Consider the following 21941-nt stretch of genomic DNA (forward strand, 5'->3'; position numbering starts at 1 on the left):
AGAACAGAATGAGATGCTCAAGTGTTCATGAGTCACATGTCCTCTAATAGTGGAGGAGTAGCTCTATTGCTTTCACAGCAGTTTTCACCAATTCTATGTGGAGAGAAAGAAATAGTCAAAGGATGTTTTTTACAAATTACAGCAAAACTTGAGAATATTTTAATGACTTCTTTAATTATTTACGCTCCTACAAAAGCAGATGAAAGAATAGATTTCTTCACTGCTTTTAGTGCTGTCCTTAAAGATATCAAATCAGAAAAGTTTTTCATTTGAACAGCACAGAGAATGAGAAGAGAGATCCAAATCACTCAGAAACACATCCTGCTTCACTGAAAGTGCTTCCACAATTAGTAAGAATGTTTGATTTATGTGATGTGTGGAGGAATGGACATCATGAAAATAGACAGCACACTTGGGCACATAGTAAGAATCATTTTATTTCAATGGCAAGGCTTGATAGATTTTACATGTTTCATTTTCAAGCAGATTGTGTCAAAGATTGTAACATAATTCCTGTTGGGTTTTCAGATCACTCTTCTGTTATTTGTACTATAATTGTTAATTCTGTGAAGATTAGGAGTGCCTATTGGCATTTTCATACGTCCCTTTTAAAAGATGAGACATTTATTGAAATCTTTTCTTTTGTTGGAGGAATTTTAAAGAAGAAAAACATCTTTATTCTTCACTGCAGCAATGGTGGGATTGTGGCAAGATTCACATTAAACAATTATGCCAAGAATACATTTTTAATGTCACTAAAGGAGTTCCTGAATCCATGAAGAAATTAGAGGATGAACTAACAGACCTGTTTAACACAACAGCAGCTACAAGCAGTGATCAATCTGGTGATCAATCTGAAACTCGGAAATCAAACACAGATTTCCTGGCTGATCTTTGAGGAGTGAAAGCACAAGGAGCATTCATTCATTCAGGTTTAATAAACATTACACAAGTGGATGCTCCTTCTAAGCTTTTTTAGTCTAGAACAGAAAAATGGCCAAAGTGAAATTATTCATTCACTGAAAAATAATGCAGGAGAGGAACTTTATAATCCAGTGACATACGTAAATACATACGTTCACTTTTATTCAGAATTAAACAGATCATATAGAAGTTAAAGATCTCCCAAACACTGATGAAGACTCTAATGCTATGCTTGAGCTCTCATTGTCACAGAATGAATTATACACAGCGGTAATGAGTTTGGGAAGTGGAAAGACTCCAGGTATTGATGAATCCCAGTAGATTTCTGTAAATCTTTGTGGTCTGTGATAGGTGATGATGTTCTTTTGGTTCTTGATGACAGTTTGAATAAAGGTTTACTCCCATTAAGCTGCAGAAGAGCTGTAATTACTGTGTTACCAATAAAGGAGACTTGCAAAGAAGAAGCAACTGGAGACCAGCATCACTTTAGTGCACCCATTATAAAATACTGTCAAAGGCATCAGCTATACGATTGAGTAAGGTAATAGGTCAAGTAATACACCAGGATCAACATTTTTGTATAGAGAATAGATCAGTTTTTGACTATATTTATTTGGTTAGAGATGTTTTAGAAGTAATTGGGTATTAATTGTGGACTGATCTCTTTAGAGCAAGAGAAAGCGTTTGACCGTATACAACATATTTAATAAAGCTTTTAGAAATGTTTGGTTTGAGCCCAGCTTCTGTAAATATGATCAATGTTTTGTACAGAGACATTCAAAGTATATTAAAAGTCGACGGTGGTCTGAGTGCTGCTTTTACAGTACAGAGAGGAGTTAGACAGGGATGTGCTGTGTCGGGGATGTTGTACACACTGCCTATCCAACCTGTGCTGAATAAACTAAGCTCTGAGATAAAGGGTGTGTGTGTTCCTCATTGTGACGTTTCTCTGCATCTTTCTGCTTATGCTGATGATGTTGTTGTTTCATATCGAATGCGGAAGATATTCAGAAACTGGATTTTATTGTAAGTGATTTTCAGAAGATCTCCTCTGCTAAAGTCAACTGGGGAAAGAGTGAAGCCCTGCTTGTGGGCAGCTGGAGCGGTGTCCCTCCCAAGTTACCTGGAGGTTTGACATGGAAGAAAGGAGGCTTGAAATACCTCGGGTGAAGATGACTGTGTTCAGAAGAACTGGAATGACACGCTTGAGAAAATCCAAGGACTTCTACAACAATGGAAATGGTCACTTCCCCAGTTATCGTATAGAGGCCGCACACTTATAGTTAACAGCTTGCTGGATCCTCTATATGGCACAAGCTGGCGTGTGGAGACCCCCCTATTGGTTTACTATCGAATCTTCAAAGAGAGATGGTCAATTTGTTCTGGGACAACCTACACTGGATCCCTCAAAGTGTTCTCTTCTCACCAAGAGATGAAGGAGGTCAAGGCTTGGTTGATCTTGTGAGTAGAGGAGCAGCGTATAGACTGCAGGTCATCCAGAGACTATTGTTTGGGCCCAAGAGTCTTGAAGAGCCGGTGGTTTTTGTCAGGAGATGACACTCCAGGATTGATGGACATATCAGTGTCCAAAACAATGCCACGATTGAGAGACATTGTTGATAAAAGCAGGCACTGGACTGAGTGAATCTTGCTAAATGTATGGGAATAGGATCAGTAAGGTTTGCACAGGAACTCTGAGATAAACTGAGTGTGATGTTGAATGAAAAACACTGCTGGAGAGTTCTAGTCGGGATCTTTTTATCCCAGATGACGAGGAGTTTTCCCTGATATCAGAATTGAAGCTGTTGTTGGAGATGTTGGGGATAATAGTCCATCGCTGTGTTTTAATGAAAGTGCTGATGTTAGTTCAGCCGAAGGTGAAATATTTGACAGAGATATTGTGGAAATAAATAACGAGCACATTTTAAAAGACAGAACTGACACGGTATGGAGAAACACACTGGCAGTAGAAGAAGTCATGAAAGCAGAATGGAGAATGATCTATAAAGCAGCATTGATGAGAAGAGGAGGACACTTGCAGTGGAGAATATTACATGCTGCTGTAGCTGTGAACACAAATGACACTCTCTCAAACAAACACACAAGCATGCATGTACACACACGAATACAGACTCTCTCACACACACACACATGCACGCACAAACACAGACACACGCACACACTCACGCATACACACACACACTAGCACACGCACGTGTAATATAGAGACACACAGAGCAGTGAACACATGCACACATACACGCACAAACAGATCTCTTTTTTTACTCACATACTGACACACACACTCTCTCTTTCTCTCTCTCTCTCACACATACACACACACACACACACAATCACACACACTGCTGCTGACTGCTCCTGTAGAGGATTCTAGGTAAATCTCTCGTCAGTCTTCAGCTCAGTTTCACTGATGATCCAGGATAAATCCTAAACCCAGGGCAGAGCGGCTCAGTGAATGTGGTCTGGACTGAGTGGATGAGGCTCATTGTGTCTCTATAGATGTTGTAGAAGATCAGAGTTCCTGCACTGTGATCCACAAACACTCCTATTCTCCTGTTGAGCGCCTTCACTGGGAGATCAGTGCGTGTGTTATTGTGTCTGAATGAGAAATTGGAGGAAGAGCAGCTCAAACTCCAGGACTGAGCATTAGATCCAAACCAACACTCAACACCTCCTCTCTTCCTCCTGATGCTCTTATATGACACTGATATACACACACCATCATCTCCACTCCAGTCAATCTCCCAGTAACAGCGTCCACACACACTCTCTCTGCACAACACCTGATAAACACCATCAAATCTGTCTGGATGATCAGGATACGGCTGATTCTCTCTCACATGCTTCACCTCTCTGTTCTCCTCAGACAGAATGAGACGAGTGTTTGCTGTGTTTGGATCCAGAGTGAGGAAACAAACATCTGAACACAAGAACACACACATTTATAACCACAGCTGTGTGCGTGTGCCTGTGTACAGGCGCATGTGTGTGAGAGAGAGAAAGAGAGAGAGAGTGTGTGTGTGTGTGTGTGTGTGTGTGTTTGTTAGATTGTATGTGCGCATGCGATTGTATGTGTTCACTGCTGTTTGCGCATGTGTCTGTGTGTGAGAGTGTGTGTGTGTGAGAGAGAAAAAGAGTATGTGTGTGTGAGATAGACTGTTTGTGTGTGTGTGTTCATATTTGTTTGCGTGTGTGTCTGTGTGTGTGTGAAAGAGTGTGTGAGAAAGAATATGTGTGTGCGAGTGTGTCTGTGTGTGTTTTTGTGTGAGAGAGAATGTGTATGTGAGTGCGTGTGTCTGTGTGAGAGAGAGTGTGTGTGTGTATGTGTGTGTGCGTATGTGAGTGAATGTGTGCATGTGTGTGTGAGAGAGTATGTGCGTACGTGTGTGTGTGTGTGTGTGTGTGTGTGTGTGTGTGTGTGTGTGAGAGAGAGAGAGTGTGTGTGTGAGAGTGTGTTTGTGTGTTAGATTGTATGTGGGCATGCGTGTGTTCACTGCTGTTTGCGCATGTGTCTGTGTGTGAGAGTTTGTGTGTGTGTGTGAGTGTGTGTGTGTGTGTGTGAGTGTGTGTGTAGTCCTACATTTGCGTGGTCCTGCTGTAATCCTCGTGTGTCCTCCATGATCCAGACTGTAAACACACACAGATGGAGAGAATGAGCTGTTTCGTTTCCCCCTCAGCTAATAAGCTAAAGCTAGCACTGAGCTGCTCAGCTACACGCTCCAAACTCTTGAGCTAAAACACACAACACTTGTTGGTTGAGCCGGGATCCACAATGAATGTAACACAGTGCGTTCTTTTCCTCTGCTGTTGGTGAAGCGAGCGCAGATACTGCTCATGTTGATGGAGACACCCTGCTGCAACATTCATTTATTACAGTGATCACACTTAGCTTTGCCTTCGTTCTTCAGCACATGCAGCCTTTGAGCACATGTTGCAGTCCATCTCTAAACTATGTTCAGATTATTAAAGCTGCTCGCCAGCGCCCAAGTTCCTGACAGATTAGCAAGTGAAAAATACACATGTGTGCACAGAGAAGAGGAATCCAGATGTTGATTTTAGAACAAGAGTCTGAACATTAATCCAAGTGTCTGATTCCAGAATCTGAATCCATCTTCAATCCCCAACCCTATTCCTGACCTGATATTGTAGGATTCTTCAGCAGAAATGGAGGAAGAAGTTTCTCTGCTCAGCTCAAATGCTGAAACTGTACAGTGTGTCCCGCTTAATGTCACTGTAACTGAGCCAATACACTCCAACATTTACAGAGGAGATTCATTTCACACTCAATGATTTGCTCTTCATAGACATGACTGGAATACTCTACAAGCTGTATCTTCTGTCTGTCCTCACCCCATAACCCTCACAGAAAACTGAAGCTGATCACAAAAGAGCTTTCTAGTGTCTTTTTAAAGCCATTCAGTGTAAAAGCACAAGGCCAGTGATGCTCCACATACTTGAGTTTGTCCAGTGTGTAGTTTGGATCCTCCAGTTGTTCAGAGAGCAGCTTGACTCCTGAATCTCCTGGATGATTGTAGCTCAGATCCAGCTCTCTCAGGTGTGAGGGGTTTGAAGTCAGAGCTGAAGACAGAAAACCACAGCCTTCCTCTGTCACCATACAGCCAGACAATCTACAAACACAGCAATAGTCCACATCACACAGTTGGACAATCACACATCTCTTTGTGTTGTGAAGATGCTGACTGCTGTTTCTGCTCATGTCAACAGCAGTGATGAACACACTCATCCTGATCAGCTCTCCTTATTGATCGAGCCCTCGCATCAGCAAACACACACACTCACACACTCAACAAGGACTCGACATCATCTGTAGAAGGTTACAGAGCATGACATGTTACACGTGTTATTATATATATTTTTAGTTATTTTATTGTAGTTGAACCTGGTAAAGTTTTCAAACAGTGAACTAAGACTGCAACTATTAGTGAAATCTATATTAAAGGTCTTCAAATATGATTTAGATTTACAGTAATTGTTTTTCATGTTTAAATCTGATTTATTCTTGTGTTTAAAGAGTTTGTCATTCCTCTACTTCAGTGTCTCAGACTCATTCAGAAATGATTATTAAATGCTGGATTAATGCACAAGAGAGTTTGGCGAACACGTTTTACACCATTTCAAATATATATTATATGTGCGGCTGTATAAGTCACATACAGCGCTCAGCATAAAGGAGGACAGCCCATTCTGAAAACCAAGACTTTCCTCCATTTCTCAGTCAATATAGGCAGTGTATTCTGCTGCATTTAAACAGAACACATTTATTAAACTGATTTATTCATGAACATCATATTTTAGTCACCAAACATATTCAGAAATTGAAAGAATGCAATTAAATTCAGGCTAAATACTGCAAAAAAAACTACGAATTTTCAGATTTTTCCATTGTTTTGCTTTTCTTAATTTTTCCTCTTTTTAATTTTGTATTTAATATTTTTCTATAGCACATAGATGTGGTTGTACTTGTTTTTAGACTGTTATCATGAGTTATTTTGTTAGATGAGCTCCAGATTTGGCTAATCTATTGTATATGCACAAATATAATACTGTAGAGCTACCTATTAAACTATGAATGTAAAAGAGAGATTAGTGAGGGGTGTACTTATATATGCTGAGCACTGTATATTGTTCACCCAGAGTGTTTACATGGTCACACAGCAGTAACACAACAAGCATTGAGTTTGGGCGAGCTTCTGCAGATGGACATTGCTGTACACTGCCCTTGATGGGTGAGTGGGGGAGTGTCTGTTGTCTCTCAGGTGTGAATTATTCATGAGCATTGTCACTCACACATACAGCTGAGATCACCCAAAACAAACTTAAAAAAACGTAGATCATTGTAATGTTTTCTCTGAATGAGAGAACAGAATAATTTCACATAATTGTGCAGTAAATATTCTAGTCTACAAGACTGCTTACTCTAAAGTCTTGTTCAGGCACATTCAGTGTGGTTTTTGCAGGGCTGGATTAACCAATGGGCCTTATAGGCACAGGCCCAGGGGCCCATGCGCACTAGGGGCCCCTGCAAGAGGAGAGAAAAAAAGACAATTTCGGAGTGTCTTTTTTGGCTAATTGCAAATAGCGCATGTAGTTGGATGCCTGATTGATAGAGACAAGATGAGTAAAGAGTTGCTGAACAGTACAGCCGCAGTGGCGCACCTTGTAAGGCGCACAGTTCCATTTTTTGACGCGATTAATTATAAACTCAATTCGAATCCACCATCAGCTGAACTCGTGCTACTTTTTTTTCTCCCCATTACATATCAGATTGGAAATATATTTATTTTTAACAGGAAGGAAACATTTTTTAAAAATAACGCAAATGTGATATAAAGTCACAAGTGTCTTGTGGGTATTTAATAATGTTTAGCCTTATAGGTGCCTCCCTCTCTGCAAAAACTATATTGCTCAGATAACTGTATTTCCTCTGAGCAAAAAAATCGCGATCACATATTAATATTATTATTATATTTAAACTGCTTTTTTTCTTTAACTAAACAGAATACTGTAATTGGTCAAGCGCGGAAACGTCAGTTTTGTAATAACCCGCACTAAACTGAGCGGACTGTAGTGTAACGTTAGTATTGGTCATAGATCAAAAATGAGTGGACAAGTGGATTTAGCAAACGCGAGAGAAAGAGGAGGCATCTTTATTGAGGCATTTTCCATACACACCATCTTTAAACAGCCCCTTGATCAGGAGAATGAGGGTACAGAAGAAGACGTTATGGTAACTTTAAATGATGAGTAGCTAGCATAAACCAGGCGGAGAAGGCTAATGGCAGCGCAGCGCGGACTGGATTCATCGTGTGAGAGAAAGACAGAAAAGGAGAGAGAGAGGGAGAGAGAGAGAGAAAGGCCCAGAATATATATATTTATAGTTTTATTAGTATTTTTATTCAATGCTTTGAAAAATAAGTTAAATCTTTGTAGACTATAAATACATATGTACTATATATCATTTATTTAAATATGTGGGCAACAAATTATAGATTCATTTTATTTAAAAATTATTATATTATTCTTATTTTTTAAATTCAACTATAGGGGTGCGGCCAGTTAGGGTGCCTTACAAGACAATGTGCCCAGGGGCCCCTGAGTTCCTAATCCGGGCCTGGGTTTTTGGGTCTTATTTCAGCTACATTTGTTTCTCCAAAACCTATTAACCACACATAATATTTATTTCTAAAACACAAGCATGTACATCAATACTCTCACATATTATTGTAGCTCAGTTTGTGTTGAATACAAATAAAACACATTTTGGCCAGTTCTGTGTAATAAGTAGCTGAAATCAGCACAGATGTCAGGGCATGTCAAAACATCTCAGGGGTCCCAAAATCACCTCAAACCCCTGAGGGTTAACTACAGGTATAGTATGGGCAGTGTGAAACATAATCACTGATAAACCAGAATTCCTGTTATCTGGGGTTTAGTAACACCCAGGGTTAACATGTTCAAGCATAAAGAGCTCTAATATGAAGCTGTCTGACTGTAGTTATTGTAGAGTGGAGAATCATTTACCTCAGTGTCTCCAGTTTACAGTCCACAGTCTTCAGTCCATCAGAGAGAAGCTTCACTCCTGAATCCTGCAGGTCATTGTTACTCAGGTCCAGCTCTCTCAGCACACAGTTTGAGGATTGTAGAGCTGAAGACAAACTCTCACAGCACTGAACAGTGAGATTACACATGGCCAATCTGAGAAAGAAGAACACATTACTAAAACCACACTGTTAATGTGATCAGTCTGATGTAACAAAACAAAAAAAAAATCAATCAATCAATCAATCAATAAGGTGTTTAAACTCAGACCTCAGTGTCTCCAGTTTACAGTGTTGACTCTTCAGTCCATCAGAGAGCTTCTTCACTCCTGAATCCTGCAGGTCATTGTTACTCAGGTCCAGCTCTCTCAGCACACAGTTTGAGGATTGTAGAACTGAAGACAAACTCTCACAGCACTGAACAGTAAGTTTACACCACTGTAGCCTGTGTAGAGGACAAACACAATATTTACTACAGGTATAATATGAGCAGTGTGAAACATAATTACTGATAAACCAGAATTCCTGTTATCTGGGGTTTAGTATCACCCAGGGTTAACATGTTCAAGCATGAAGAGCTCTAATATGATACTGTCTTACTGTAGTTATTGTAGAGTGGAGAATCATTTACCTCAGTGTCTCCAGTTTACAGTGTTGACTCTTCAGTCCATCAGAGAGAAGCTTCACTCCTGAATCCGGCAGGTCATTGTTACTCAGGTCCAGCTCTCTCAGGACACAGTTTGAGGATTGTAGAGCTGAAGACAAACTCTCACAAGAATCGGCAGTGAGTTTACATGTCATCAGTCTGAGAAAGAGCACACATGACTAAAAACACACTGTTAATGTGATCTGTCTGATGTAACGAAACAAAAAAAATCAATCAATCAATCAATCAATCAATCAATCAATCAGGTGTTTGAACTCAAACCTTAGTGTCTCCAGTTTACAGTGTTGACTCTTCAGTCCATCAGAGAGAAGCTTAACTGCTGAATCCTGCAGGTCATTGTTACTCAGGTCCAGCTCTCTCAGCACACAGTTTGAGGATTGTAGAGCTGAAGACAAACTCTCACAGCACTGAACAGTGAGTTCACAGCGCTGTAGCCTGTGTGGAGGACAAAGAGCAACAAAATCAGCAGTAAGAAATGAGTAGTGTTGAGTGTTCATGAGTCCAGTCTACTACTGATAAAAGTAACACTGGAAATAAACTATATATATATATACTGCTCAAACAATAAAGGGAACACTAAAATAACACATCCTAGATCTGAATGAATGAAATATTCTTATTAAATACTTTGTTCTTTACACAGTTGAATGTGCTGACAACAAAATCACACAGCCATGATCACTGGAAATCAAATGTATTAACCCATGGAGGACTGGATTTGGAGTCACACTCAAAACTGTAGTGAACTGCAAGAATTGCTGACACACTCCAGACACATGGGCATTTTCAGAACAAGAATATTATTTCATTTAAATCTGCTCTTTTTATTGATTGATTTATTTAAACTACATTTAACTCAACTAAACCTGTATTTCCCCATTCACGTGACTGTAATGAATTATTGAACAGATTATTAATAACTAATCAGAGAGCATTTTACTGAGCTCAGTGTAAAGATTAGTGTTTAGGCCTACAGTAAATGTAATATTAGAGGCATGTCTGCAGCGAGACGGCAATACTGTGTCTAAAATTACACTATTTCTCTGATCAAAAAACAAACACAATTATCCAAGAGCAACACTGTGTTAGATTTGAGCAAATACACATCAACAAATGTCCTATTCAGCTGGTGGAGCACAGGGATTTACAGGGATTTGAGTTATTTTCCAGGATAAACTGTAAAGCAAATGAAGTAGATTATTAAATAAGTACAAATGTTGTTTGTGTGAGTAAAAAGTCAAGAAAAGTTTGTTAAATACGTTTAGAAATGCTGAAATAAATGAGCAAATAAGGAAACAGAACACTGCCGCCGCGTCCCCATGCAGTAATATGGTGTATCAGCGATCTCACAGGGGGACGATATGGCCAGCTAAAGATTTTCTGTTAAAGCAGGGCAGTGATTCACTAAACTGATCTGAGTCTTCAGTGCAGACTGATGTGTGTCTTCTGTGATCAATCAATGAATACTCACAGAGCTCTTCTGCAGTTTCTCACAGCTGCTATCAGTCTCCGTCTTCCCACATCTGATGTGTTGAATTTATTAGAGTCTAACTCATCCAGCGGCTCCTCTGACATCTCAATCATGTAGGAGATTGTTGAGCAGTGAGCAGGAGAGAGTTCCTCCTCTGAGTGTTTGTCTGATTTCACAAACTCCTGAATCTCTCTGGCCAGAGTCTGATCTTTCACCTCCAGCAGACAGAGGAACAGATTGATGGATCTTTCAGCTGAGAGATGTTTACCTCTCTTGATCTCGTCTTTAATGTACTGTGTGATTCTCCTGATGTTCTCTGAGCTCTCCTCCGTGTGTGTCAGCAGATCCTGGAAGAGTCTCTGATTGGAATCCAGTGAGACGCCCAGCAGAAACCGCAAGAACAGATCCAGATGACCATTACTACTCCAGACAGCTTTAACTACTGCTGAACTGAGCAGATCATACAGAGACTTCTCAGAGCTGGACTGTAGATATTGATTATATGAATATTCACTGTCATAAATCACCCTCAGCGGTTCTCTGTTCTCTGTTAAATGGCAGTAAAACACAAAGAAAGCAGCCAGAAACTCCTGAAAGCTGAGATGGATGAAGCTGTAGACTTTCCTCTGATGAATCACAGATTCCTCCTTGAAGATCTCAGTGCAGATCCCAGAATACACTGAGGCGTCAGTGACGTCTATGCCGCTCTCAATCAGGTCCTCCTCATAAAACATCACATTGCCCTTCATCAGCTGTCTGAAAGCCACTTCAGCAAGTTTGAGAATCACTCCTCTGTTGGACGGCAGGAGTTTCTCTGGATCTCTCTCTTCATACTTCGGCTTCCTCATGTTGATCTGAATCAGCAGGAAGTGGATGTACATCTCAGTCAGAGTTTGAGGGATTTCTGCACTCACATCTTCTTCCAGGAGCTTCTGAAGCACAGTGGAGGAGATCCAGCAGAAGACGGGTATGTGGCACATGATCTGGAGGCTTCTTGCTCTTCTGATGTGGGAGATGATTCTGCTGGCTTGATGCTCGTCGCTAATTCTCTTCCTGAAATATTCCTCCTTCTGAGGCTCAGTGAATCCCTGAATTTCTGTCAGACGCTTGATGTATGTGGAGGGGATCTGATGGGCTGCTGCTGGTCTGGAGGTGATCCAGATGAGAGCAGAGGGAAGCAGATCTCCTTTCAGGAGGCTCCACATCAACACAGCCACTGATGAAGATTCAGTCACAGCACAAACTTTCTGTCTATCTGAAAAGTTGAGTGTGATTCTGCTTTCATCCAGACCATCAAAGATGAACACAACTCTACACTGCTCATAAATCTTGGGCTCCAGATCTTCAAGTTCAGGATGAAAGTCCAGCAGAAGTCTGTGAAGACTGTACTGATGATCTCTGATTAAGTTCAGCTCTCGAAATGGAAGCACAAACATGAAATCTACATCCTGATTGTCTTTTCCCTCGGCCCAGTCCAGAATGAACTTCTGCACAGAGACGGTTTTCCCGATTCCAGCGATGCCTTTAGTGAGAACAGTCTTGATCTGGGCTTTCTCCTTCTTGATCTGTTCCTCATGTCCTGCTCCAGCTGAGGCTTTAAAGATGTCATTGCAGTAGACTGGAGTGTGTTGTGAGGGTTTTGTTCTGGCTCTTTTCTCCATCTGTAAAACCTCATGTTCTTCATTCACTCCTTCACTCTCTCCTTCTATGATGTAGAGCTGTGTGTAGATCCTGTTCAGGAGGGTTTGAGTCTCTCCATGGTTGATTCCCTCAAATAATCTCTCATACTTGTTCTTCATGCTGGTTTTGTGCTGCTCTTTGACTCTCTGAAGTTCATCATGTTCTGGTTGGAGTGAATCCTGCTGCAGGTCTCCAGTCTGACCATCTCTATCCACACTGCAGGAACAACAACAACACAAAGAGTCAATGAGTGCCAGTGTAAAGATCCTCTAGTGAAGCCATGTGTGTTTTCTCTGAACCAGCTGAGACACAATACACAGATTTAATCAGATTTAATTTAAACACCACACACTGATCTCTTGTACTGCTCAAAATGCTGTAAACATTTAATAGTACTTGTCATTTATTAAATGTAACACTTCAATCATTTGATATCCTTTATTCATAATGATGCTGGATGCTCACTGAAGACATTTAAAATCTTTTAGGATGAAAATGTGAGAGAGCACAAGTGTAACACTGCCGGTCCTACACCACCCAACCCGCTCCGAGCAGGGATCCAACCGGCTACCTTCTGCATGGGAGTCGGTTGCTCTACCAAGGAGGCTAAAGACCATGGCCTCTGGCGTCTGTCACTAGAGCAGCTTTAGAGGTCAGAGGAGTGAGGTTTACCTGCACAGCACTTCACTTGCTGGCCTCCGTTACAATAAAGACTGTGTGGTGTGTTTGTCTCACATAACTTGTTCATTCATCTCGTCTAAAATCTTTCTCTTGATTGTCCACACTTTGCTGACTATTGTAAAAGCTGGTAAACTCACTCCTCTAACTCTAACAGTTTGAGTATTAATGCTTTATTAGTACTTCACTAATGATCAGATGTGAGTGTGTGGACATTTAGTTTTAAAGTCTCCTGTAATTGTAACACTTGTTAATGTCTGATCTTCTAGAAACACAGGATCATATAAATGCTGCAGTGTAATCATGTGTGTGTAGAGATGATCTACCTGACAGCAGGTCCTGTGTTTCCACTCTTAAATTCTATTGGTGGATTCATAGACGCGTCACTCTTCATAGACACACAGCTGAGCTCTGCTTCTGCTCTCTTTTGATGAACTGAACTAAAACAGAGAAGATTAAATTTGAGCGCTGCACACACTGCACAAACCTAATATTATTCATTCTTCATTTACAAAAATACTTAAGTTAATTTCCTTTATATTTGAACAGAAACTGTCTGAATGTGGAAAATATCAGCAAACACAGATCAAGGCTCATTTCTAGTAGAGAAAGCCCAACAGAAATGCAGCACTATTAGAGCAGATTAGAGCTGAAACTAATCATCGAATCACTGAATGAAGTCCACAGTGTAGGTGTGGGAGGAGCTTAATCATTCAGGCGAGTCAATCATCATCACATGACTATATAAGCAGCAGTATAAACTGCACTGTGTCAGCTGACTGTTATTCCCGCCTCCAGCAGCCCCTTATCCTCCTCCTCATCACTCAGTCTTCAGAAGGTCACTCATTGGGGGTTTGTCTGCAGAGCTCCAGTCCAGACTTTGAGGACAGCAAGACAAGTTCATTTACCATCATCTATCATGACTGAATGAGCAGGAGAACTCGAGAAATATCAATTCTAGAAACCAAATGTGTTGATCAGCAGCATCTATGAGGCCAACACAACATGATGATGACTACGCTTCAGTGAAAACAGACTCAGATCAGAGGAATGGCTGATCAGTACAGCACAAAAACAGCAGGGGAAAGTGTGCAGGAAAAGCCCTTTATGGCAGGAGATCGGGAACACTTAAGTTTAGCTCACAATTCATACTATTAACTACCGGCTTATTATCTGTGTAATGTGAACATATGAACTGCTCATTAGTAGTCATACAGTATGATCTTATTGTGGACCCAAAACCTAAACCCACCTTCTACCTCACTAACTATTAATAAAGCGCTGATTGGTTTGTTAACACCATCAATTGTGGCCTGAAGTGTAAAGCGGAGATCTTCAAGCACTATCCTGCAGAGCTCAGATACAACATCTAACATCTGAAACCCAACAGATCCACAACACTAATTACCTGATTCATTTATTATGAAAATACTCATCAGTTGCAGATATTAAAGAGATGATCTACCTGACAGCAGGTCCTGTGTTTTCACTCTTAAATGTTATTGGTACACCCATAGACGCGTCACTCTTCATAGAAACACAGCTGGGCTCTGCTTCTGCTCTCTTCTGATGAACTGAACTAAAACAGAGAAGATTAAAGTTCAGCGCTGCACACACTGGAGTCAACACAGCAGATTTACTCAACATTTCATCATTAAAACACTGTTTAAACAGCACTTCATGATACTTTTCATGATGATTGTACACAATCTTGCTGCCTGTATGTGTTAATATTCAGACAGATTAAAAACACAACTAACAGAGAGTAAATATAATATCCTGTAGAAAATAATCATATGAAATGTCAAGTGTAGGTCTAATACCTGCATTCTGTAGACAAATCCTGATCTCCAGCAGCGTGTGTGTTACCCATGATGGATCTGAAGAGTTTGATCTCCAGCAGAAACTCTAGAAGAAACTGATGAACAATCACAGATCTCCAGTCATTGATCAGCCTTCATAATTCAACTGAATGCAGGTGTTACGGTTTAACTGGTGACCGTGTTAACTGGTGTCCCTTTCCAGATGTAAGCTATTCCCGTTTGCAGATTGGCAGATTCGTCACTTTTTCACAGCAACAAAACATGTCCATACCAAATAAAGATTATTATTAGTTGGTGTCAGTGTCATTGTGTGCATTATTGATTTTAATATCTGTGTAGCAGAACAGTATATAACCAAAGTAAATAAAAAAAAATTAGAATTTACATGTCTTTAACAGGATTCGAACCCGTGTAGTGAAAAGGTTTCACACACGTATCAATCAACTTATCTAACTGAGCTACTCAGAACTCCAAACGAAGCAGTCTGTTTTAATATCTTTGTCAGTTAAAACATGCCTTGCTGTGGTTGTGGACCCGTGTTAACATGTTTCCATCAATGTTAACATGTTTACATGCTGTTTAGTTACATGTACTCGCGTTAACGTGTTTCTACAAACTCTCCCGCTGATAGAATAGCTCTCTGTGACTAAACGATGCTTCATCAGTTGCTCAAACCATGTTTTTTCTTAGTTCTAGACTCATGTCTACCTGTGCCTTTGGAGTCGTGTTAACTCGTGACCCATGCTCATACATGTAACGTAAATAAAGATTTTATCCAAAAAATGAATACAATGACGATATTATTATGCAACATATTCTGCGAAAAATCCGGGTGAGCCTAATCATAGCTTTATTTCTGCTACAAAAAGGTTTTTCAGCAAACAACTTCTATTATATGTAGGCTATAGAGGAGGATATAAAAAGAAATGATATATTCAACTCTCTAATTAAATGCACCTTATGCAGCTAATCAGGTCTTTTAGGCTTATTTGAAAACTTAAATGACGTGTTGACCACAGTTGAACAACGCTCAGTGAGAATACTTTTTTTCCACAAATTCTTTTTGTTCTAAAGAAACATGTCTGATTGCTAGCAATCATCAAAGAGCAAACTTTTTTTTTTTCAAATAAATACTATGCTTTTAAAAATAAACTTTTCATACATCAAGAATACTAAAAATATGTTTATTTAAAATGTTTTATATATAAAAAAACAGCTTGAGGAGAGAATCAGTACATTGGAATACTATTTTTTCAGAAGGATCATGTGACACTATTAATTATATACATTGTATTAATTTCACAGTATTACTGCTTGACTGTATTAATTAAATAAAGCTGACACTATCAGAAGAGAATTTACCATACCAACCTAAAAGCTATGAAACAGTAGTGTATGTTTAAGATGTTACTTACTAGTCCTATTGTACTTTGGAGAGGTTGTCTGACAGGAGGATCCCTTCAACTCAGCAGAATTCTCAGCAGACCATCAGCGTACACCAATCTAAGAATAAAATAAGCAATTTGTTAAAAACCAAAAATATATATTTTATATTTCCAGGTTTATAGGAAAGAAGAAAGCTAAAGCAGATTTAAAATGTAGAAAAAAATAAAACCTTTTGACAATTTAATGGCACAACATACCCTAAACTAAGCACGCTCAAATGGTTAATTTACATAAATGACAACTGCTGCTCATTATACCAATATTAACTGTTAAGGATTCATTCATTCATTTTCTTTTGGGCTTAGTCCCTTTATTAAACTGGGGTCACCACAGCGGAATGAAAGGCCAACTTAGCCAGCCTATGTTTTACGCAGTGGATGCCCTTCCAGCTGTAACCAATACACACTCATTCACACACACTTATACACTATGGTCAATTTTAGCATACCCAATTCACCTATGTCTTTGGACTTGGGAAAACCGGAGCACCCGGAGGAAACCCACGCCAACACGGGGAGAGCATGCAAACTTCACACAGAAACGCCAACTGACCCAGCCGAAGCTTGAAGCAGCAACCTTCTTGCTGTGAGGCAAACGTGCTACCCTCTGCGCCACCGTGCTGCCCTGTTAAGGAATCAGATTAATATAAATGAATTGACATGTTTATTTAGTGTCTGACACATTAAATATTGCATTTTTAAATATTGTTTCATTTTAAGATTTATTTCAGAATTAACTATAGAACCGGATATATCGTCACATTTTCATGCACAGCAGCATTTCCAAGAACATAGAAAAACAGAATATAGGCCAACTGAAAAAAAAAATAAATAAAAAAATTCTGAGGGTATAATCTTGGATAAAAATATCACAGTTTCACAGTATTGTGATTACTGCTCTGAAATGTGTTTTTTTTTATCTCTGTGTAAAAAACAGCTACTTTTCCCCCATTGAACACAATATGTTTTGTTTTAAGAAACATTTAAAATATTTTGTAACAGTAAACATGCCAGGCTAAATAATAATTTAATAAAATAGTACTATCTTCATTAGACTCAAAAACACTGATTTCTTGTGAAGGCATAATGAGCTATTTGTTTTTCAGATGTTTGCTGAATCGTGAGCTGACCAGTAGCTTTTGATGTGGAGGGTCTTTTGCTGCTGTAAATAATGTTGGACTATTTTTTTAAGTCTTTGATAACGCGCTAAAAACCATATACAATGCATCCGGAAAGTATTGATAGCGCTTTACTTTTTCCACATTTTTAATGTTTCAGTCTTATTTCAAAATGGATTAAATTCATTAATTTCCTCAAAATTCTACACACAATCCCCATAATGTGTGTTGACCCGATTTTAGTTAATCATTTACAAGTCAATATTGCCTATATGGATTGTAATTTTAAAAAAAAATTAACATGTAAAATTGCAGTGTTAAATGCAATGCCATCAAACATTTTAGACGCACCAGTGCAAAAAGCTAGTCTAGAGCACTTGGAATGCTGGTGTAGTTCTAGTTAAATTCAGTTCAGTTAAAGCTGTATATGCAACAGGTCTCAAGTAGAGGATATAGTATTTAACTAATCTTAACAACTAAACATTTACGAATCTGTATTAGCCAGCTCATGTACTACAATGTAACATACTGTATATTGCCACCTTGATACTTAAGCTTTCTTTAAAATATTTTGTGTTCAACCGATTAATTAATTCTTTCATTTAATTTTTTCTGTGCAATAGTATAGCTTACACTGGTGTATTTGTATGGACCCCCCAAAATAGCGGAGGCCACTTTCTGGCCACCCAAGTATAAACTTCTAGCCTAGCCACTGTGAACTACCTGTCTGTCCTGCTCCAGAACTCTTTGTCGGCTGCTTGTATGTCTGGATACAGCTGCACAAGTCTTTTAACACTGACAAATACAGCCTCTGCACATCCTCACAACCAGGAGAACAGAATGATCAGGAGGACCTGAAAAATATAACCAACTGAAATCAGTTGAAATGTATTTTGTCTTGTAATGATGACACAAAAATAAATTATTTTTCACAAAGGATGTGCTGTTACCTATGAAACATTCTATGAAATTAATGAATGATCTTTTTGATCCTGTTTCCTTGATGTCATTCACTCAGAGATGGTTTGGACATTTGATTGTATCTAAACTGTAATGAATTTAAGTTACACAAACATTGATAGCAGGACCATTGATCTTGTAACTTATACAAATTGTTAAGTATTGAACAAGTCTGCAACCAAACTAGTCAAGTTAATAATACTAATCTCAACTCAACTATGATTAGTTGTCTTGTTTCTGCTGCCCAGACGGTCTCTCCACCTGCTGATAAAAAAAGGAAAAAGTATGGTATTTTTACAACAATGAAACTGCAAACAACTTAACTATAAGGGGGTAAGCAGTGAGCATCTTTTATTATAAGCAATTTACTGAATACTTTGTCACTGGTATTACCTAAAAACCAAACGTCCCAAGTTTGGCTCATAGCTGTCCACACATCTGCCCAGTAGCTTGTGGTAATACTGAAGACACTGATCAGCTGGTCCAATTGAGTTTGGAGTTGAACTGCAATCAGGCATCCAATACTGCAAAGAAAGAGAAACTCACTTTGGGTTAACAAATAATGTAATCCCACACATTTCAAGTAATTGTGCAGTTAATTCTCTTAAAATGAATGAATGAATTCTCTTATTGAATTTTCTGAGAGCTTATGAATATATTTTGTCTTCCCAAAATAGCATGTACTGAAACACAAAATTATATAAATATAATTTAATAAGAGCGTGACGTGGTGGCACAATAGGTAGTGCTGTCGCCTTACAGCAAGGATGCTGACTCGAGCCGCAGCTGGATCAGCAGGCATTTCTGTGTGGAGTTTGCAAATTCTCTCTGCGTTTGGTGGGTTTTCTCTGGGTTCTCCGGTTTTGCCTACAAGTCCAAAGACATGGGGAACAGGTGAATTGGGTAGGCTAAATTGTCTGTAGTGTATGAGTGAGAACAAGCGTATATGGTTGTTTCCCAGTGATGGCTTGCAGCTGGAAGGGCATCCACTGCGTAAAACATATGCTGGATAAGTTGACAGTTCATTCCGCTGTGGTTACCCCAGATTAATAAAGGGACTAAGCAGAAAAGAAAATGAATGAATGAATGAATGAATGAATGAATTTAATAAGAGTTAAACTGATCTGTTAACATGTCTGTCAGGAGCTGATCTACCTGTTGTCAAACTGATGAAAATGTTTTCTCAATTTACTTTAACATTTTTGTGTTTGTTTATGTTTTTATAACTTGCAGCCATTGTTAAATTTAAAAAAGTATTTTAAACATGCATGGACATCTAAATGCATATAGGGCACATATCTCAAAACATTATGAATATTTCCAGATAAATCAATTTTGAATTAAAATGTATATTAATCTCCAGACTTGCATCTCCCTGATCTTTTTAAAAGAACGGCCATTCGTTTGCTCATCACTGTTTGACAAGTGTCTGGCAGTCAGTCAAAAATATACTTACATATAAAGATGTTCATCAGCTACACAGCACTTAGGTTAAACTTAGACCTCCTTTTCAGTTGATGTGGAAAACAAAAGCAAAAGAAAGAAAAAACAAAACGACTGAATACAAGTTGCATATCATGCCTGTACAAATCAAAATGTATTCATTTAGGGCTTAAATTGACTTGTTTGAGGATGAGTTAAGGTGTAAGGGATGGGTGAACAGTGTAAATATACATGTAATTCATAGCTATGATGTAAAGCTAAATTTTCAGCATCATTACTCAAGTCTTCAGTGTCACTTGATCTTTCAGAAATCTTTTTTTAAGATGTTGATTTAGTGCTTGAGGTTGAACTAATATAATGGTGATTATCAAATGGTGCTGATTTGCTGCTCAAGAAACATTTCGGATTGCTATCAATGCTAAAAACAGATGTGATGACAAATAATTTAGTGTAAACTTTTTTCTAAGATTTAATAAATCAATTAATCATAAACAATTAAACAAAATGAAAATCACAAATATTACTTCATTAGCAGCAAATCTATATATTTATTAAGTTCTGAAGAATCATGTGATGTGAAATTTAATACCACTAACATGTTTCAATGTCAAAACTTTCTTAAAACAACTGCAATAAAGACAAGTAACAGATGCATAATATATAGACATGTAACATGTGCATAATGATGTGCAATGGAAATTCATATGAATTAATCCTCTGCTTAAAGTTACCTGTCTTTCCTGCATCTCTGTGATCAGCTCCCTTCAGAAATTTAGGAATCTTGAGTTATATTTTCTGTAGCAGGAGGTTATTCTCTCACTCCTGAAACCACAGAACACTTTTTTACTTAACATTTAGTTTAAGATACCATGAAATATCAAAACACGATTGAACTTTTGATTCACGGTCCTTTACAGTAACGTTACAATGCGTATTTTAGACTACATATGGAGTGCATTCAATAAAACATTGACAAAACCTCTCATCTACACATAAAGAATAAATAAAAGTCAAAACTTTAACAAACAAGTTTAACAAGAGCTAACATTAAGTAAGTTAACGTAATATTACCCCGACGCTAACGTTACCAGTGCTAATATGCTAACGGACTTTTACGAAGACTTACCACTCTTATATAACATAATATTCAACTGAATATTCATCAATTGCCAATAATAAATGTGTGAGGAACAGTTTTATTTAGTAATTGCTTTGTTTTAGGGACTAAACTTACCTGAAAACAGTCAAAACGGCAGCTTGAGAGAAGTCGTGTTGTGTCTTTTAGGTGGTGTCGTGTCGTGTTGTAGCTTCGTTTCCCATAGCAACATCCTCTCCGCTCCAGTGTTGGAAGCAAGACGCGCGCGCGCACATTAAAGTCTTGCAGTATTACATTTATAAACATGATCACTCCATAGACAATTTAAATAATAACCTTGTATTTTATATCTTGAATTTAAAATGTATTTAGCAGTTTTATATACGCTATTATCTTTAAGACGAGCTTTATAGCCTACTAAACTGTTACAAAACAAACACTTTATTTGTGCATTCACTGTCAAAAATAAATAACCAATAAATATAAATGCAAGTATATATAAAACAAAGATGTCACTCTGTAAAAAGGTGTTTATTTTAATTAAACAGCCGAAATGCAGAACATACTTGATTTTTACACTGGGAAAAATGTATTAGAAAAAAACACAATAAAAAAAGCAAACAGCAGTTAACACCAGAAAAAAACAACGTTTTCATTATTAAAGCATAACAATAAAACTTTTTATATTTTAATGAATTGAAATCATGTATTGTAGGCATTTTGGTCAGTTTTACTGCATTAATGTAGGCTATTTAAAGCTGGACCGACCGACGCAGTTCACATGATGCATGTCGCGTTTGTCTAATTTATTATGCACGCAAAAACTTACTTGTAAACCAAATATGTTGCCGGATTCTTTCATGGGCATGAGAGATCAAGTGCTTATGAAGTGCTTCGTCGGCCTCTGGTCGTTAACCGACGCAGAGCCGACGTTTGTTGAGCTGGAACAATAGAACACACGACCGAACGATCATGCGTATGTTTGGCCGACCATATACCGATGTTAGAATTAAAGGGGCCGACGTGTTGACCTTCGGCCGACGTCGGCCCAACGTA

At 38.6% G+C, this 21941-nt stretch overlaps 3 protein-coding genes across 47 annotated transcripts in view; all 3 read right to left on the reverse strand.

Annotated features, from left to right (window-relative positions):
* Window positions 1-21941, reverse strand: part of LOC108183924 (uncharacterized) — a 667181-nt gene that overhangs the window by 592453 nt on the left and 52787 nt on the right. The window lies entirely within an intron of this gene.
* Window positions 1-21941, reverse strand: part of LOC101887036 (uncharacterized) — a 491406-nt gene that overhangs the window by 110191 nt on the left and 359274 nt on the right. The window lies entirely within an intron of this gene.
* Window positions 418-21107, reverse strand: LOC137490894 (protein NLRC3-like). Of its 45 annotated transcripts, none has more exons than XR_012402176.1 (21): window positions 21024-21107; window positions 20521-20611; window positions 19803-19852; window positions 19107-19404; window positions 18740-18870; window positions 18564-18610; window positions 18337-18434; window positions 18110-18257; window positions 16822-16893; window positions 16239-16326; window positions 14824-14918; window positions 14466-14579; window positions 13327-13440; window positions 10643-12538; window positions 9433-9606; window positions 9136-9329; window positions 8776-8949; window positions 8488-8661; window positions 5400-5573; window positions 4526-4572; window positions 418-3865 (listed from the first exon to the last, which is right to left on the reverse strand). XR_012402176.1 is itself a non-coding variant. In XM_073947344.1 (21 exons), the coding sequence occupies exons 11-21, from the start codon at window positions 14871-14873 to the stop codon at window positions 3339-3341; spliced, it is 3618 nt and encodes a 1205-aa protein (XP_073803445.1). In that variant the 5' UTR covers window positions 14874-14918; window positions 16239-16326; window positions 16727-16893; window positions 18110-18240; window positions 18337-18434; window positions 18564-18610; window positions 18740-18870; window positions 19107-19213; window positions 19803-19852; window positions 20521-20611; window positions 21024-21107; the 3' UTR covers window positions 418-3338. The 45 variants fall into 45 exon arrangements, 42 of the variants coding, with proteins under 42 accessions (XP_073803445.1, XP_073803439.1, XP_073803438.1 ...); XM_073947344.1 differs by having other exon boundaries at window positions 9136-9309; window positions 16727-16893; window positions 18110-18240; window positions 19107-19213; XM_073947338.1 differs by having other exon boundaries at window positions 9136-9309; window positions 19107-19213.

The sequence above is a fragment of the Danio rerio genome, chromosome 4, assembly GCF_049306965.1.
Source record: "Danio rerio strain Tuebingen ecotype United States chromosome 4, GRCz12tu, whole genome shotgun sequence".
Classification (NCBI taxonomy): Eukaryota; Metazoa; Chordata; class Actinopteri; order Cypriniformes; family Danionidae; genus Danio; species Danio rerio.